Source organism: Ranitomeya variabilis, chromosome 7, assembly GCF_051348905.1.
Source record: "Ranitomeya variabilis isolate aRanVar5 chromosome 7, aRanVar5.hap1, whole genome shotgun sequence".
In the NCBI taxonomy this organism is placed as follows: Eukaryota; Metazoa; Chordata; class Amphibia; order Anura; family Dendrobatidae; genus Ranitomeya; species Ranitomeya variabilis.
Window position 1 is genome coordinate 109,934,073 of NC_135238.1, and position 13,759 is coordinate 109,947,831.

Below are 13,759 nucleotides of genomic sequence, written 5' to 3' on the forward strand. Positions count from 1 at the left end.
CGAATTGGGATTTCCGTCACAGATAAACAGAATAAAGATATACTAAACATCGGGCTTGGTATTATCTATTATCTATCTATCATCTATCTATTATCTATCTATTGATATAACTAGCTATCTATCTATTATCTATCAATCGATCTATCTGTTATCTATCATCTGTCTATGTGTGTAAACATTATTCTTCAATGGAGTATGTAAATGAAGAGGTTATACAAGAAATGACATCACCCTTTTTTTTTTTGGTATATCTTTATTGAGCTTACAAAAACACATACAAATCCGCATGAAAAAAACGCGTCAAAAACGCATCAAAAACGCATGAAAAACACAGGTCACCTGCCAGTGACCTCAGGTGCAGATTTGGTCAGGATTTTACCTGCATAAAATCCTGACCAAATCCTGATGCAATCCTGAACGTGGACACATACCCTAAGGGTGGGGGTGAGGGATACTTCACTTTACACTAAAAACTGTTACCTGAGTAAAATGTACTGTCATGAGTAATACAAGTTTTAATTAGTCATACTCAATCAAAAAAAATTATCTGATTAATAAAAAAGTGCCACACAAGAAACACCTTTGCAACCTTAGGGTAAGTTCACACAGTGCGTTTTTGCTGCCTTTTTTTGTGATAATTTTCAGCTGTTTTTTACAATACCAGCAAAGCCTATGAGATTTCAGAAATCTCATGCACGCACATTGGTTTTTTGTGTGATCAGTATTTTGTGCTTTGCTACGTTTTTTGGACATAGAGCATGTCACTTCTTTCAGCATTGTTTCAGTGTTTTTCACCCATTGACTTGAATGGGTGTTGAAAAAAAAGGAATAAAAAACGCAGTTATTATTTGTTGCGTTTTTGCTGCTGAAAATTCGAGGACATTAGCATGGACAAAGAAAAAAAACCGCACCAAATACGCACCTAAACCTGTGTTTTTGACGCAGCTTCTTTCCTGCCAAGAAGATCAGGTTTTACTGCAGAAAAAAAAAAGCAGTAAAAACGCCCTGTGTGAACTTACCCATATTGTTACAAAACATACTGTGGCGGGACACTACTACTTGAGTACACAATAGAGCTCAGAGAGGAATGAGTGCCATTTCACTTTTGGAGAGCAAATTTTGCTGGAAGGGTTATTTCGCAGTATGTTACATTTACAGTGCATCCGAGAATTAATACTCTGGACATCCTTGTAGAGGTTCACACTCTGGTAGTCGCTTGGAAAATGAAGTTGCAATGTTTTTTTATGAAAAACAGAATTAGGTTTACACTGATGAGCAAAAGGGTAACAATGTTTTTAACTTTTGACTTTCAGGCTCCATATCTCATCATCCACTACTGCTTCCAAAGTGAGACTATCATCATTTTATAGATAGACAATCTTCTTGGTCATCTCATGCATAAATTTAACTCAGACACAGCTGTGATAGTCTCAGTTTGGTCACACTAAACCGAGATCATCCAAAACAACCAGTGATAGTTGAAGTTTGGTGCACACAGCCTGCAGTGTCTCTTTTCAGAGAGATTCTGGCTTGTTTCTCTCCAGCTCCGACACAACCCACTCTGCTCAGCTTGCCTAGCTGATAGACCACTGAATACATTGTGTGGTTCTAGTTATAGCTATCCAGGTGCACCTAATAGGACCTGTAGTGCTAGAATTTAACCCTAACTTACCTGGCTTTCCTACACCCTATTTTGGAAATTACGTTTCTCAAGTCATTCATTCAAGGCCATGATCACATGTTGCAGAAAATTCGGCTGCAGACTTGGTCACAAATCGGCAACATATCTTAAGACAGAATCTGCAAATGTTACTTGAAAATTTCTTTGCAAATTTCACCCTACTCCATTACAAAGCCTACAACTGGGACATATATAATTTTCATGCAGATTTTTTCACAAAGCCTGCGAATGGCATTTTGTAAAACTAATTGATTTGTATTGGACCGTAAATAGCTGGAGATTTTTAGAGATTCTAAACTGAATATTCAAAATAGACCGCAAGCACACAATTAAGAAAATATGAATTATTTATCCCATCTGGTGATTGATTTTAGATTTCAGAAAATGAAAGCATTTATCTCCTCCACCCATAAAAAAACCCCAAAAAACACTATAATAAAAAAGTCATTATATACCCCATAATGACACCAAAGAAAACATCAATTCAACCAGCAAGAAATAAGCACTCACACAGCTCCATTAAAGGGAACCTGTCACCCCCAAAATCGAAGATGAGCTAAGCCCACCGTCATCAGGGGCTTATCTACAGCATTCTGTAATGCTGTAGATAAGCCCCCGATGTAACCTGAAAGATGAGAAAAAGAGGTTAGATTATACTCACCTGGGGGGCCGGTCCAGTCCGATGGGCGTCGCGGTCCGGGGCCTCCTATCTTCATTCGATGACGTTGTCTTCTTGCTGCAGCTCCAACGCAGGTGTACTTTGTCAGCCCTGTTGAGGGCAGAGTAAAGTACTACAGTGTGCAGGCGCTGGGCCTCTCTCACTTTTCCCGGCGCCAGGCAAAGCACACCTGCGCCGGAGCCTCAGCAAGAGGACGTCATCGAATGTAGATAGGAGGCACCGGACCGCGACGCCCATCGGACCGGACCGGACCGCCCTCCCAGGTGAGTATAATATAACCTCTTATTCTCATCTTCCAGGCTACATCAGGGGCTTATCTCCAGCATTACAGAATGCCGTAGATAAGCCCCTGATGCCGGTGGGCTTACCTCATATACAATTTTGGGGGTGACAGAGTCCCTTTAAGGCTCTCAGAAGGCAGGGATAAAAGAAAACGTTGCTGCGTCATAAAGGGTGGGGTGGTCAGGGGTCAAAGTGATGACAATAAATAAATAAGTCAATGTATTTTATGCAAGATGAAAATTGTGTACTTACCAAATGCTGCAAAATGATTTGCAGTCTATTGCTGGTGATGAACCTTTATAAAATAAACAAATATTGTCTTATTACCTATTCCAACAGAAAGAATGCAAAATATTTCAAGCATCTTAAAGAAAACCTGTCATCAGAAATTTATAGCCCAAAATAATGTCATAAATGTAAAAGTGATTTAATGCTAATTAAATAATCACCTTGATTGTAAAAATCCATTTTGCATGCTAATGAGCAGGGAGTTAGGCTCAGAGTGGAGCTGGAGGTAATAAGCAAAGTGAAGTGGGGGGGGAAATTAAAGCGGGCAGCACAATGGGAGGCCCCATAACAAGTATGTACATGGTCTTCCCGATTGTCCATTGTCCTAGCTCTCACCGGGGACACGGCAATCGCAGGCCCTAGCTATTCGTCCTGGCCATCACCTTGCAATCTGCAATCACATGCCCTAGCTATTTGTCCTGGCCATCACTCCGTCCACTGCAATTGCAGGCCTTAGCCATTTGTCCAGGCCCATGCCCACTGCAATAGCAGGGCCTAGCTATTTGTCCTGACCTTCACCTCGCCCACTGCAATTGCAGGCCTTAGCTATTTGTCCTGGCCCTCACTCAATCCACTGCAATTGCAGGCGCTAGCTATTTGTCCTGGCCCTCACCTAGCCCACTGCAAATGCAGGCCCTAGCTATTTGTCCTGGCCCTCACTCCGTCCACTGCAATTGCAGGCCTTAGCTATTTGTCCTGGCCCTCACTCCATCCACTGCAATTGCAGGCCTTAGCTATTTGTCCTGGCCCTCACCTAGCCCACTGCAAATGCAGGCCCTAGCTATTTGTCCTGGCCCTCACTCCGTCCACTGCAATTGCAGGCCTTAGCTATTTGTCCTGGGCCTCACACCGTCCACTGCAATTGCAGGCCTTAGCTATTTGTCCTGGGCCTCACACTGTCCACTGCAATTGCAGGCCCTAGCTATTTGTCCTGGGCCTCACGCCGTCCACTGCAATAGTAAGCCCTAGCTATTTGCCTAGCCCTCACGTCACCCACTGCAAATGCAGGCCATAGCTTCTTGATATGGCCCTCATCGTATCCACTGCAATCACAAGCCCTAGCTATTTGTCCTGGCCCTCAACCCATACACTGCAATCATGGGCTCTGAAATAGCTATATTTTGGCTACAAAGCTAGACATAGAGGGAAATGGTTAATCCTAATAATAATAATAATAATTTTTATTTATATAGCGCCAACATATTCCGCAGCACTTTACAAATAAATTTACAATCCTCTAGGACACAAATAAAAAAAAATAAAAAATCTTCAGACTCATCATGCCCATTTCAACTAAAAAAAAAAATGCAATGAATTATATATTGCGGAAAAGAGGAAAATTAGGGGAACATATGTGACTAAAAATTATTTTTTCTTATTTACTAAATAATGTGTTTTATTACAATAAATTAATATACATCCTGGTGACGATGTATACTGAGTCACAGTTAGTTGCATTGTTATGCTATAATCACAACTGTGACACACGAAAATCCCGATATAAAACTAACCCTTAGAAAAAGCTGGCATCCCCGACTAAACTTGAGTCAGTGACATATGTCCCAATTAGATACTTGACATCAGAGAATAAATAGAGACAGGGTGCCAGTTACTAGATGCCTCTGTGCGCGGCTACACTGGCTTTTTAGTTTAAAGCCTTAGTACAGCTGATCCTCCCGTAGCTGTACAATTCACAACAGTGAATGCTGAAGGAGTGGCGCCCTCATCTTTCATTAGGGTAGACCGCATGGATGGCTGATACATGATACATCAAATTACAGCAGGGGCAATATATATATATATATATATATATATATATATATATATATATATATATATATATATATATATATATATATATATATATATATATATATATACACATACACACACACATACATACACACACACACACACACACTTAAAAAAAAAAAAAAAAGGCAGCACTCCATATTCTTTGTGATGATATGTAGGATTTATTCAGACCCACATGTCTGTGCGACGTTCGCATCTCGGCTTCAGGAAAATGGCCGCCGCGATCCCCATCTGCGCACGCGCGGCATCCCGCGGCCATTTTCCTGAAGCCCCGGGCAGCAGAGCGCTCCATCTGCGCACGCGCGGCCACAGGGAGATGACCGCCCCCACCGATCACCACGGGAATAGCGCAGATCGCGCTCTTTTTCCACACCTATGAAGTGGATTCGGGCCTTCGGCATGCACAAACCACTACGCCACCAATGGAAAAATAAGCAAGATCTGGGGGAAGGAACAGCGATGTCACCACGCCCATCCGACCAGACCAGCCTGATTGACAGGCGAAAAAGGTGACTTTGGTAACGTATTTCGGCAGTATAGGTGGGGAATCAGGGTCCACAAAATACACTATTGTAATGCACAGCTCAGGCCCGGTATTTTTATCTCATACGGAAAAAACGGGGTGACAGGTTCCCTTTAAAAGAAATTGGATCCTATAAAGTACACAGTGGAAGGGATAACATTTTTATTAAAAATGTTAGAGATAATTCTAAAACAGAATTATTTTTTGTTCGGTGACGCATTTTATACGCAAAAACGTGGTACAGCTATAGGGGCCAATATGGCCCCTTCATATGCAAATTTAGTCATGGAAGTCCTGGAGGAGGACCTCATCTATGTATCCCACCACTTCCGACACGTTATGGTGTGGTGGAGGTACATAGATGATGTCTTCCTCCTTTGGACAGGGTCTCAAGGTGAGTTGGAGGAATTTCATCAATTTGAATACTATAGATGATACAAAATTCACATTGGTCATGTCTAAAACAGACATTCAATTTCTCGATGTACTTGTCAGTCTAAAAGAGGGGGAACTCAATACTACGCTATTTGTTAAAAACACGGATAGAAATAACCTGTTGTTATATGATAGCCAACATCCACGGTTTATGGTGAAGTCCATTCCACTAAGTCAATTACTCAGAGTGAGGCGTATAGTTAAAAAAGAGGAGGATGTAGATACAGTGGTGGATTTAATGGTTAAAAAAATTTCTGGATAGGGGGTACCCTAGAAGTTTACTGGAAGCGACAAAAGAAGGTATTGCAAGAAAAAAGGATAGAACTTATTCAGAAAGATTCAAAAGGTAAACGTAAAGAAAAACAGAAACAGGCTCTGTTTGTCACTACGTATGGAGAGGAGAGTAGGGAAATAGCTAATGTCATAAAAAAACATTGGGGGATGCTGGGAAGATGTCTGCCGGGTATAAAAGAGTTTTAATTGCCGCCGTTATATTCATATAAGAAAAACAAAAATATTAGGGATTATTTGGTAAAGTCTGATATTGGCCCAAGAAAGATAAGTAAACAATTGTTTCTGACAGGTTCCAGAAAAAAATGGATGTTTTCCGTGCCTAAACTGTGTGAATTGCACCCATATGATCAAGGGTGCAACATTTCAACACCCCGTAACAGGGAAGGTGTATGAAATTAAGCCCTATTTAACATGCAGTTCAGACTATGTTGTTTATCTCCTGATATGTCCGTGCAACTTGTGGTATATCGGTGAAACAACATGTGAGTTCAAGGTTAGAATGAACCAACACCGATATACCATAAGGAAGAAGAGGACTGACCTTCCTGTTCCTAAACATTTTATTGAGTGCAATCATTCTGAAAAGAATTTAAAATTCAAGATAATAGATGTAGTTCTGGTGAATAGGAGGGACGGCGATAGGGAGCAGGTCCTCAGGAAAAGAGAATTAATGTGGATATATAAACTGAACACTCTCAAGCCTAATGGCTTAAATGTTGACTTTAAAATGCATGCAATTATCTAAGATACTGAACTTGAACTAAAGCTTTGTAGTTGGTGACTTGGAAATAACGGTCTATTACTGTGATTTTGGATTTGGGAGTACTTGATTATTATTTGAGTATGTTCCCAATTTTATATATTTGTTTTGTTCAGATGTTCTTGCTGTCGAATATTGTTGAAGACCTTATCTGGAGGGACATGCGGAGTCGGAGAAAAAATTCTTTCACAAAAAATTATTCTCTTCTCATGAAATAAAAAATTTTTTTTCACTAAAATAATTAAGACAAAGTTATAAATAAATAGCAAAATAATGAAATATATATAAAAAATATTAAGTCATACATGTGAAAAGATTGAAGGCCAATAAATAAAATTGTTTAAAATAATTTTTTAGTATTTTTTCACTTTTTTTCTATAATTTTTCATGATGCAAATTGTTGTGTGTATATTAGCTGGGACTGAAATGCCGCTTTACAGTGATCAGGGGATGGGGCTTTTTACCCGGAAGGGTTAACTGCACTCTTCTAACACTGTTCGACTTCTAGGAGATAGTCTGAATAAGGCTGTGCTCGGAATGTCGGGGCGGAAGTGTCCTTACGGCAGTAAAGGTGAAGTAGTTTTGTTTTTAATAGTGTAGTGAGTTGTTTTAGGCGCATTTGTGAGAGTATAAGGTTCATGTAGGTATTAGCCGGGACTGATATGCTACCGTTTTGCAGGGGTCAGAAGTTGAGGCATTTTAACTGAAGGGGTTAATTGCACCCTTTTGACACTGTTTGACTTTTGGATGATGGTCTGAATAAGGCCATATCCGGAATGTCAGGGCGGATTAGGCATAGGAATAAAAGTCCGTACGGCAGTAAAAAGGAATAATTTTATTGAACAATACTATGGTGTGTATTATTCATACCATGAAGCAGGCGCTTGTACTAATATGCTATCTGAAATATTAAGATAAGAGTGTTTCGCATGCGCCGTATAATATTATTAATGGGCATGAGGATCGGCACAGATTGTGCGCTCTGAAAGGCATGCCACAACCAAAATGGCGATGGTAGGTGCTACTACGCATGCGACCAATTTTAGATGCTGTACACAGGCGTCTGATTGGCCTTGAATCTAACACGTGGATATGACCTAATCAAGAGCGCTCAGACATGCGCAGTAAATAATTTAGAACGCCGACAACATGTATTATCCTCCATGAACAGCATGTCCCTCCGGGGGTAAGCATAATCAAATAACTAGATGGACAGTAGTTAACTGAGTGAAATAACTCAATTATGAATATATGAGCACTGAACACTAGTAGCACTTAAGCACATTATGCAAATTGTAATGATTTGTAATACATATGAGGTTATTAAATTGCACTTTAATTGGCTATGATTAACGGATGATGGAAATGTCTATATATATGTAATAAGGAGTAACACTCACTGCTTGAGAAAGGCTCATTTAGAGCCGAAACGTCGCACAGACATGTGGGTCTGAACAAATCCTGCATATCATCACAAAGAATCTGGAGTGCTGCCTGTTTTTTTGAAAAGTATGGACTAAAGACAACCTGTGGACGGCCGTCTGAAGGCTTTGCACACGAAGATAAGTAAAGGATTTGTGCTGTTCCTTTTTTGTTTATATATATATATATATATATATATATATATATATATATATATATATATATATATATATATATATATATATATATATATATATATATATATACATACATATATACATATATACATACACAGTGCGGCAAAAAAGTATTTAGTCAGTCAGCAATAGTGCAAGTTCCACCACTTAAAAAGATGAGAGGCGTCTGTAATTTACATCATAGGTAGACCTCAACTATGGGAGACAAACTGAGAAAAAAAAATCCAGAAAATCACATTGTCTGTTTTTTTTAGCATTTTATTAGCATATTATGGTGGAAAATAAGTATTTGGTCAAAAACAAACAATCAAGATTTCTGGCTCTCACAGACCTGTAACTTCTTCTTTAAGAGTCTCCTCTTTCCTCCACTCATTACCTGTAGTACTGGCACCTGTTTAAACTTGTTATCAGTATAAAAAGACAGCTGTGCACACCCTCAAACAGTCTGACTCCAAACTCCACTATGGTGAAGACCAAAGGGTTGTCAAAGGACACCAGAAACAAAATTGTAGCCCTGCACCAGGCTGGGAAGACTGAATCTGCAATAGCCAACCAGCTTGGAGTGAAGAAATCAACAGTGGGAGCAATAATTAGAAAATGGAAGACATTCAAGACCACTGATAATCTCCCTCGATCTGGGGCTCCACGCAAAATCCCACCCCGTGGGGTCAGAATGATCACAAGAACGGTGAGCAAAAATCCCAGAACCACGCGGGGGGACCTTGTGAATGAACTGCAGAGAGCTGGGACCAATGTAACAAGGCCTACCATAAGTAACACACTACGCCACCATGGACTCAGATCCTGCAGTGCCAGACGTGTCCCACTGCTTAAGCCAGTACATGTCCGGGCCCGTCTGAAGTTTGCTAGAGAGCATTTGGATGATCCAGAGGAGTTTTGGGAGAATGTCCTATGGTCTGATGAAACCAAACTGGAACTGTTTGGTAGAAACACAACTTGTCGTGTTTGGAGGAAAAAGAATACTGAGTTGCATCCATCAAACACCATACCTACTGTAAAGCATGGTGGCGGAAACATCATGCTTTGGGGCTGTTTCTCTGCAAAGGGGCCAGGACGACTGATCCGGGTACATGAAAGAATGAATGGGGCCATGTATCGTGAGATTTTGAGTGCAAACCTCCTTCCATCAGCAAGGGCATTGAAGATGAAACGTGGCTGGGTCTTTCAACATGACAATGATCCAAAGCACACCGCCAGGGCAACGAAGGAGTGGCTTCGTAAGAAGCATTTCAAGGTCCTGGAGTGGCCTAGCCAGTCTCCAGATCTCAACCCTATAGAAAACCTTTGGAGGGAGTTGAAAGTCCGTGTTGCCAAGCGAAAAGCCAAAAACATCACTGCTCTAGAGGAGATCTGCATGGAGGAATGGGCCAACATAACAACAACAGTGTGTGGCAACCTTGTGAAGACTTACAGAAAACGTTTGACCTCTGTCATTGCCAACAAAGGATGTATTACAAAGTATTGAGATGAAATTTTGTTTCTGACCAAATACTTATTTTCCACCATAATATGCAAATAAAATGCTAAAAAAAACAGACAATGTGATTTTCTGGATTTTTTGTTCTCAGTTTGTCTCCCATAGTTGAGGTCTACCTATGATGTAAATTACAGACGCCTCTCATCTTTTTAAGTGATGGAACTTGCACTATTGCTGACTGACTAAATACTTTTTTGCCCCACTGTATATATATTTATTTATTTATATTACAGACCAAAAGTTTGGACACCTCATTCAAAGATGTTTCTGTATTTTCATGACTAAGAAAATTGTACATTCACACTGAAGGCATCACAACTATCAATTAACACATGTGGAATTATATACTTAACAAAAAAGTGTGAAACAACTGAAATTATTTCTAATATTCTAGATTCTTCAAAGTAGCCACCTTTTGCTTTGATTACTGCTTTGCACACTCTTGGCATTCTCTTGATGAGCTTCAAGACGTAGTCACCGGGAATGGTCTTCCAACAGTATTGAAGGAGTTCCCAGAGATGCTTAGCACTTGTTGGCCCTTTTGCCTTCACTCTGCGGTCCAGCTCACCCCAAACCACTGGTCTAATGTCCTGTAATAATTATAGGGGATAACTCAGGAGACTCTTTGCGAGGAACAAGACAACTACAGGACACAGTTTTATAAGTGGTAAAGTCTATATTATCACACGGTGATTCAAACAGGTGCAGAGAGAAACTCAAGTCCACAACACTTGGTGCAAATAATAAACGCATTTTACCAGTCTATAGGAAACTTCAGAGGAAAATGCAATTAAGCAGAAAGTCTATGAAGCACAGTTATTCTTGAGGATACTTGACACGAATAAATCCTTGTCTTAGTCCAGGCACAGATAGATATGCTTATTAGGCAGTTCAAATCATATCTTAGCTCAACCAGGGAGGCCTGGTTAATAGTCTCAGGTTATTGCAAAGCAGCAACAGCTTACATGACCAGCAAATGCAGATGGAAGTAAACACGAACAGCAGATGAAGGAGGATTACTGGAAACTTGTGTATGCAGCAGGAACTCAGAGCAGAGTAGCAGGATCACCACACAGGTTCACAGGAGCAGGTGTATAGCCAGGGAGTAATCAGAGGTCAGGAGCTGGATGCAAGGTAGAATACTCTAGCACAGACTGAAGGCTGGGGTGGAGTTTTATAGCAGGAGACACAGTGCACATGAGACCAAAGACGCCATCTTGAAAAAGGGCAGTAATGCACAAAAGGTAAAAAATGTTCAGAGTCCTGACATGTCCATTCCTTGTGTTCTTTAGGCCAAGCAAGTCTCTTCTGCTTGTTGCCTGTCCTTACCAGTGGTTTCCTATCAGCTATTTTACCATGAAGGCCTGCTGCACAAAGTCTCCTTTTAACAGTTGTTGTAGAGATGTGTCTGCTGCTAGAACTCTGTGTGGCATTGACTTGGTCTCTAAGCTGAGCTACTGTTAACCTGCAATTTCTGAGGCTGGTGACTCGTATAAACTTATCCTCAGAAGCTGAGGTGACTCTTGGTCTTCCTTTCCGGAGGTGGTCCTCATGTGAGCCAGTTTCTTTGTAGCGCTTGATGGTTTTTGCAACTGCACTTGGGGACACTTTCAAAGTTTTCCCAATTTTTCGGACTGACTGACCTTCATTTCTTAAAGTAATGATGGCCACTCGTTTTTCTTTACTTAGCTGCTTTCTTCTTGCCATAATACAAATTCTAACAGTCTATTCAGTAGGACTATCAGCTGTGTATCCAACATACTTCTGGACAACACAACTGATGGTCCCAACCCCATTTATAAGGCAAGAAATCACACTTATTTAACCTGACAGGGCACACCTGTGAAGTGAAAACCATTTCCAGTGACTACCTCTTGAAGCTCATCAAGAGAATGCCAAGAGTGTGCAAAGCAGTCATCAAAGCAAAAGGTGGCTACCTTGAAGAACCTAGAATATGACATATTTTCAGTTGCTTCACACTTTTATGTTAAGTATATAATTCCAAGTGTTAATTCATAGTTTTGATGCCTTATAATCTATAATCTTTAATAATCTTTATTTTTTATATAGCACTAACATATTCCGCAGCGCTTTACAGTTTGCACATTATCATCGCTGTCTCCGTTGGGGCTCACTATCTAAATTCCCTATCAGTATGTCTTTAGAATGTGGGAGGAAACCGGAGTACCCGGAGGAAACCCACGCAAACACGGAGAGAACATACAAACTCTTTGCAGATGTTGTCCTTGGTGGGGTTTGAACCCAGGACTCCAGCGCTGCAAGGCTGCTGTGCTATCCACTGTGCCACCGTGATGCCTTCAGTGTGAATTGTAAGATTGCTCTTACTAAGTGTATTGGGGGACACTCGCTTGGCACGGGATTCAAGCACACGGGCACGGTTTTTTCAAACAAAGCAGTCCATACGGTTTATTAAGCCTCATAAACCATATCATGAGAAATCCATTTTACACACTGAACCAGGACATCACATCAAGTTTCAGATCCTTAGTCTGTGGCAACTAAACACGCTGGTCCTCTCTGACCAGTTGCCATGGGTTACCACACAGTTCATGATACAATAAGCACCAACAGTTTATGGAGGTACCTTACGGGAGCTCCTGCTCCACCTGCTGACTCCTTGTCAGTCCTCTCTTCCGGGTAAGCTGCCTCACGGGGATCATCAACTTGCCTAGTCGGCACACATTAGTCAGTCCAGACCCACCAGAGGACTGTAGCTTCCCCACACAGTAGCTGCCACTGGCTCTGCAGATGCCGGTCCTCACCACGTGCCGTTCAGGGATCCGGTCCTACTCCCAAGACCTCCCAACACCCAGATTACACAGGATCACACAGGATCACACAGGTGGCCAGTCCGGGTACTATTCAGGACGTTCATCCCCAGCTGGGACCGTCAAATACCCAGGCCACCAGTAGCAAAGTCCCACCACGTGCTCTTCAGGGCTTAGCACACCCAACACCGAGGTATCTCTCAGGAACTTGCACCTGTACTATACAGGTCTGCACACTCAGACCACACAGGACCCCTGTGACCCACACCCTGGTCACATTATATCCCTTTTAACCACTCCTCTGGGTGGGAGTGTGGGTGTGTGGCTAGTCTGTCCCGCCCATCTCACATAACTAGCCCTGCCTAGCCTCCTATTATAAATATGCCAAATACTATAACTGTAGGACTACAGGTCCCAGAACACCACATCGCTTCAGGCTGGCAGCGCAGAGTCTCCTCCTCTGCGACAAACATATTGGCCATTCATCACAATGCCAGACTTTGTCTTATGACCACAGCCATGCATGCAACTGCCATGCACTCTCATGACCTCAATACACCTCTGTGTGCATACTGGGGAGACCATGCTGCGCCCCCTACCTGTTAAGAGGGGTCACTGCATCACAGAATGTACACTTTTCATAGTCATGAAAATACAGAAAAATCTTTAAATGAGAGGGTGTGTCCAAACTTTTGGTCTGTACTGTATATATATATATATGTGCATCTCTGTAATGAGGAGGGGTGTTGTGTAATGACATCAAAACCCTATATACGGTGTGCTTATTAGGCAACTTCCTTTCCTTTGGCAAAATGGGTCAGAAGAGAGATTTGACGGGCTCTAAAAAGTCCACAATTGTGAGATGTCTTGCAGAGGGATGCAGCAGTCTTGAAATTGCCAAACTTTTGAAGCGTAATCACCGAACAATCAAGTGTTTCAAAGCAAATAGGCAACAGGGTCGCAAGAAGTGTGTTGGGAAAAAAGGCGCTAAATAACTACCCGTGAATTGAGGAAAATCAAGCGTGAAGCTACCAAGATGCCATTTGCCACCAGTTTTGCCATATTTCAGAGCTGTACCGTTACTGGAGTATCAAAA

The 13,759-nt window shown here is 41.4% G+C and overlaps 1 protein-coding gene across 4 annotated transcripts in view; it reads right to left on the bottom strand.

The window, feature by feature from the left end:
- Positions 1–13,759, bottom strand: part of HIBCH (3-hydroxyisobutyryl-CoA hydrolase) — a 962,330-nt gene that overhangs the window by 910,041 nt on the left and 38,530 nt on the right. For all 4 annotated transcript variants that reach the window (XM_077275660.1, XM_077275661.1, XM_077275658.1 and 1 more), the window contains exon 2: positions 2,895–2,937. In XM_077275660.1, coding sequence (XP_077131775.1) covers positions 2,895–2,937 — 43 coding nt within the window. The remainder of the gene's footprint in view (positions 1–2,894; positions 2,938–13,759) is intronic.